Genomic DNA, 5,906 nt, shown 5'->3' on the forward strand with positions numbered 1-5,906 from the left:
GTCCTATCCGAAGATCGGTCTATAAGCTCTGAGCTTGTTCCATAGTGAGGAGGGCTGACTGGGTGACCAACAGACGACCGTAGTGAATTACACACTCTCTCTCTCTCTCTCTCTCTCTCTCTCTATAGCTTATGACACTGCTAATTTGTTGAGAATATCCAAATGCAAATCATGTAAATAAAAACGAGAATAAAAACTCTTCTCGACTTTCTTGGAGTGACTTTTCTTGAAATTATTTTACTAATACATGGGCGAGATCACAGGCACATGAAAAATAACGTTAAAAGAATGTAAATTTTCAAAGTTTGTTATGAAATAGAAAGGGTTTAGAGACATCTATTATGCTAAATAATTTACATTGAAGAAAGCGTCAGTTTGTGTACGATAACTATTATATACCTACGGGATGTGATATGTGGTAGAAAAGAAAAAGTGTAATATTAGCATTAGAACAGATATGTAAAATAGAAGAGGAGAACTTAGAAATAAATATACTGAGGAAATAAACATTGAGTAGAAAGAGAAAGAGGAAGCTTTACACAGCGTGAGAAGGGAAACTGGAAAAGGCTGTACCTATAGAAGAGAAGAATATTATAGGGAAATACCTGCTTGGAAATACATATGCTGAGGAAACAAATATTAAGTAAAAAAAAGAGAAAGAAGAAAACAGAAGACTTACCTAGACAGAGTGAGAAGGGAAAGGCTACCAACATCATGGAGTGCCGTACGTTTCTTAGACAACACCTCGTTAGTAAATTCTGGGCAACACTTGCTAAAACACCAAAAATAAGTGCGTACCATTAACCACCACCGTTTATAAAAAAAAAAAATAATAAAAACATTATCGCCTATATGAACGAGAGTACGACAGTTTAGCAGTGAAGGTACGATAAGATTGGTGGTGGTGATGGTGATGGTGGTGGTAGCATTGTCAGTGTTGTGGTGGTGGTGTCGCTGTGTCCGTGAGTGAGAGAAGCCAAACACCGCAATCATGGTACTGGAGAGCACGATGATATGGTAAGCTGTGGCCCCGCTGTACGACTCATCACCTCACTAAGTACTGTGACTCCTGGTGATGTGTGAGGCGTGGTGGTGAGCGGCGAGAGGTGTGTGTTTATGTGTGTGTGTGTGTGTGTGTTGGGAGCCGTGACGAGGCGGAATTGAACCCTTGCCTAGGTGCTCACTCTTAACATTTGACTCCATTTTTTTGCTCTCTTTCATTATATTAACTTTTATTTATGTCCTGGTTAGCTGAAATGTTAGCCACGTTTTATGTCCGTGAGCAGAAGACCTTTTTATCGAGTGTTTCCCGTCTTAATTTGGGAAAACAGGGCGGCTGCTCACCCTGTCTGCTTTTAGAACGGCACATTATTGCTACTATTGCAGACTCATTCACAAATCCATTAGGACTGTGTGTTTGTTTCCCTATCTCGTTACGTGTATCGTCGTGTGTGTGTGTGTGTAATACTGATGATAATAATGTGGAAATTTGCAGTTTCAACCATTATACCCTATCTTATATTTCTTTTTCCCTGTATCTAACAAACTTGGGAACCTCCTGGGAAAGCGGGATTTTAGGGTGGGGCTACCTAATCTAACCTAAATTCTGTCCTGAATTTATTATTACTTTCTGATAGGATAAAATGGGGTTAAAAATGCTCGTAGAAGTGTGATCTAGAATGTGAGTTTGTATAGTTACTTGTGGTGTATTGGTTGAAACTGCAGTAATACCTATAAAGTTTATTAGAGATTTTGCAGTACATACATAGATACTGAAAATATACATGGGGGAGCCTTAAGACTAATACATTAGCTTAGTGGTGTGTGTGTGTGTGATTCACTGTTTGATCTGCTGCAGTCTCTGACGAGACAGCCAGACGTTACCCTATGGAACGAGCTCAGAGCTCATTATTTCCGATCTTCGGATAGGCCTGAGACCAGGCACACACCACACACCGGGACAACAAGGTCACAACTCCTCGATTTACATCCCGTACCTACTCACTGCTAGGTGAACAGGGGCTACACATGAAAGGAGACACACCCAAATATCTCCACCCGGCCGGGGAGTCGAACCCCGGTCCTCTGGCTTGTGTGTGTTCTCATTGTCTATATTGTATCTCATGTGTACCTCACCTAATCTCTCCCACTAATCCTTTTCCTGCTGCCATGTCAGATCTTGTCTGCTCTTGTTCAGTGTGTGGTATTTGTCCTGATTTGTAATATACTGAAGGCCTTTTTTTTTATTATTATTATTTTGTAAGAGGGAAAAATCTGGCCAAGGGCAAAAAACAAAAATTAAACATGAAGGCGCACTTAGATGCCTGCCCCCGAACAGGTCATGTTGATTAACATTTCAGTCCTTGAATATTTTGATCTAAATGCTTCACCAGTTGTTTATAATTATTAATAACTATGAAATCTTGGTGAATTATTCATAATTTTGTGTAATAATAAAAAGAAAATGTGGACTGTATGTTGGAGCACTATGTAGAATAATGAAAGGAATAATTCATATTTACGATCATCATGCTGAAGTTGATCCAAGTCCCTTCTAGGAATATGTAGTGTGTCTCACAAAGGCATGACAAGGAGGTATTGTATATATATATATATATATATATATATATATATATATATATATATATATATATATATATATATATATATATATATATATATATATATATATATATATATATATATATATATATATATATATATATGTGTCATATGATCATTACTGTGTAGGATATCAGTATTGAGCAAGATAATTCCTAATCTATTATACCTTGAATATAAATCTTGTAGAGGCAAGCCATTGAATATAAATCTTGAAGAGGCAAGCCACTAATCAGGTAACAAGTTCTGTGACAAGTTTGTATTGTGTTGGTGTGTAATGGTGCAGACCACTGGCTCATAGGGTTACACTTACTATTTCCTATCCTGTTTCCTCCTATCCTTATCCTTACTGTATTAATATGCTAAATAAGTCTCCCTTTTACTTTTTGTGGTGGCAGTGTGGACAACAGTGAATACATGCGGAATGGCGACTATGTACCTACACGTCTCCAGGCTCAGCAGGATGCAGTCAACACCATCTGCAGGTTCAAGCTTCGCTCCAACCCAGAGAACAATGTGGGTCTCCTGACGCTGGCCAAGTGAGTGGACAGGATAGTGTGAAGAATGAGTAGAGAAGGGTTGCCTCTGAGTTAGGCTGGATGGGAGAGTTAAACATTCAGGCATTGAGTACACTGCTAGAGTAGATGTAAGTGTCTATATACTAGCTACATTGTGATAACTTAACTAGTCAACAGTACAGGCAGCCCCCGTTTAACGAAGGGGTTATATTCCTAAAAAAACCTTTGTTAAGTGGACCAATTATAACAAGTTTAACCCCTGACTTGAACTTCCATTGAGAGTAAACAAAGTGAGAGTGCATCACAGTACAGTAAAAGGTTTAATGAAAGTAAAAATTATGAAGTTAAACATTTAAGCAGTTTAATTTAAGACTAAGTCATTATAATGTACACTAATGTATGTATTTAAGTAACTTTATAATGTTGATGATCTTAAATGTATGAAGAGAGGGGGAGTGGAGCGGGAAATATGCAGCTGGCAACCTGTGGCATGTAAACAAAGGGCACATCATTGTACTGCATACAAAACTTATGTACCACATTTCTACAAAACTTTCCATTTTATTCATTGCAGAGTCAAGAGTTCAGAGGTTCTTTTAGCTTGCAAGGAAGATATAATCTCACCAGCCTTCTTAATAGAGTCTGCTGACTTGAAAATGGTAGAGACAGTAGATGGAGTCAAGATGGTGGGAAGCAATGCTATTAGTTTTCTCGCCTCTCTTGTCTGTGAATGATATCCAGCTTCACTTCAAGAATAAGAGACTTCCTGGTCTTCTTAGCAATGCTAGGCAACATTGCAGGGCATTTTGGTGGCATGTAGAGTGAGTGAGGGAAGACAAGCTGCTGCTGACGCTGTTATTGTTTTGAACTAGGGGGAGTGAGTGGTGCACATTTTGTCCACGAGAGGCGCTGGTGTATTCAAAAGCCTGTTGGCTTGCGTGATACGGCGGGCTTTCAAACTTGGAAAAAATTACTTGGATAAAATTTTGTTAAAGCGAGTTTGGTGTTTGTTAAACGAGCAGGTGGTAGTAAAAAAACCTTCGTTGCAGCGAAATTTCATTGTCTGAACCATTGTCTGAACCTTTGTTGAACCTTTGTTAAGCGGGGATTGCCTGTATTTGAATTAAAAGAATGCTATAATAATATTTAGATTAGCATGGAACTTGTCTGTTGAGCAGTTTTGAAAGAAAAGTTAATGGAGAATTCTTCCTGTCTAGCAGCACAGAGGTTCTGGCAACACTGACAACTGATGTGGGCAAGATCCTGACTCCTCTCCACAAGGTGCTGCCCAATGGAAACATCAATCTGCTCACTGGGATCCGCATTGCCCACGTATGTATTCAGATGTGCTGTCCATTGTTTTTGTTGAGTATTTAGTAATGAAGAGATGCCTCATGTATAATTGGACAACCTGGGCTTCTCCCTGTAGCTGGCCCTCAAGCACCGTCAGAGCAAGAACCACAAGATGCGCATTGTGGCCTTTGTGGGCAGCCCTGTGGAGGTTGAGGAGAAGGAGATTGTCAAGGTGGCAAAGAGGCTCAAGAAGGAAAAGGTCAACATTGACATCATCAACTTTGGTGAAACGGTGAGAGAGAGAGAGAGAGAGAGAGAGAGAGAGAGAGAGAGAGAGAGAGAGAGAGAGAGAGAAAGTGCATTAACCTAAAAATTTCAAGATAATTTTATTCCTTTTTCATTTCCCAGGATATGAACCAGACACTGCTTGAGTCTTTGGTGAGCACCATTAATGGACGTGAGGGAGGCAGCTCCCACCTGGTGACTGTGCCTCCCTCCCCACACCTGGCTGATGCCTTACTCTCATCCCCCATTGTTCAGGTAAGCATTACAGATTTTGATAACTTCTCACAGGGTTTTTCTGTTACTTTTAGTTACTTCAGACTCCCTCAGTAACTGTAGCCACTCCTTATTTCTTCTTATTGCTACAGTTTAGCATAGATTCCTATGTGTTCCTTTGTTATTGTTTTAGTCTTGACATTTTGATGAAAATTAGATCATCTATTTTGTAGCAGTACCTCCAGTTCTTGTTGAAATGACCAGCGCAAGACAGATTGGTGATTAGGAAAGAACTGTATGTGATTCACAATTTTTCACTGTGTTGTGAGACTTCTGGATTACCAATGCTTATTTAATTCATTTTTTTCTTAGAAATGTAAAAGGAAGCCCCAAACTGTGTGTATGCCAGTGTAATGTAAATCATGGCTGAAAAACCTGTTGAAAATAAGAACTAGACATGTTGGTTGCTTCTTACATTTGATTGGGGAGAAGCAGTGTTAATTTTGTGGTGTGGGAGTTAGGGAAACAGTCATGATTTGTGAAAGGTAGCAGAGCACTTTGTGTTGAGGCACAGGTTTCATAACAGGATTGACACACTCGTGAAAAATTACACTTGTTGTGGGTGTCTCAAGAGAACCATGGTGAGTATCCGGTGTTTAGCCTTATCTCTTGTTATATTAGTGACAGTTTTGTCTGAAGTCAGTGTCATGTACTTGGTGTGTGGTGCGTGGTGATTGGTAATTGTTGATGTGGCCCACAGGGTGAGGATGGGGCCCCAGCAGCCACCTATGCTTCAGGTGGTGGCTTTGAGTTTGGAGTCGACCCCAATGAGGATCCAGAACTTGCTTTGGTGAGTCTTGTTGGTGTTTTGTTTGAAACATTAATGGCTATACTTGCTCATTCCCTTTCCTTTACCCTTGTATATTGTAGTTTGCCCACACTTGTACAACTTTTCAACTCTGCCTCTTTTGAAAT

General features: G+C 39.7%; 1 protein-coding gene across 2 annotated transcripts in view; it reads left to right on the top strand.

Moving 5' to 3' along the window:
- The first annotated feature begins 859 nt into the window (after positions 1 to 859).
- The window catches only part of LOC123514942 (26S proteasome non-ATPase regulatory subunit 4-like), a 9,672-nt gene continuing 4,625 nt past the window's right edge, over positions 860 to 5,906 (top strand). Inside the window, exons 1-6 of one of the 2 annotated variants that reach the window (XM_045273211.1) lie at positions 860 to 1,017; positions 3,021 to 3,161; positions 4,358 to 4,472; positions 4,570 to 4,725; positions 4,842 to 4,973; positions 5,692 to 5,781. In XM_045273211.1, coding sequence (XP_045129146.1) covers positions 992 to 1,017; positions 3,021 to 3,161; positions 4,358 to 4,472; positions 4,570 to 4,725; positions 4,842 to 4,973; positions 5,692 to 5,781 — 660 coding nt within the window. In that variant the 5' untranslated portion in view covers positions 860 to 991. The remainder of the gene's footprint in view (positions 1,018 to 3,020; positions 3,162 to 4,357; positions 4,473 to 4,569; positions 4,726 to 4,841; positions 4,974 to 5,691; positions 5,782 to 5,906) is intronic. The other variant, XM_045273212.1, reaches the window with a different exon arrangement.

This window comes from Portunus trituberculatus, chromosome 38 (assembly GCF_017591435.1).
Source record: "Portunus trituberculatus isolate SZX2019 chromosome 38, ASM1759143v1, whole genome shotgun sequence".
Lineage (NCBI taxonomy): Eukaryota > Metazoa > Arthropoda > Malacostraca > Decapoda > Portunidae > Portunus > Portunus trituberculatus.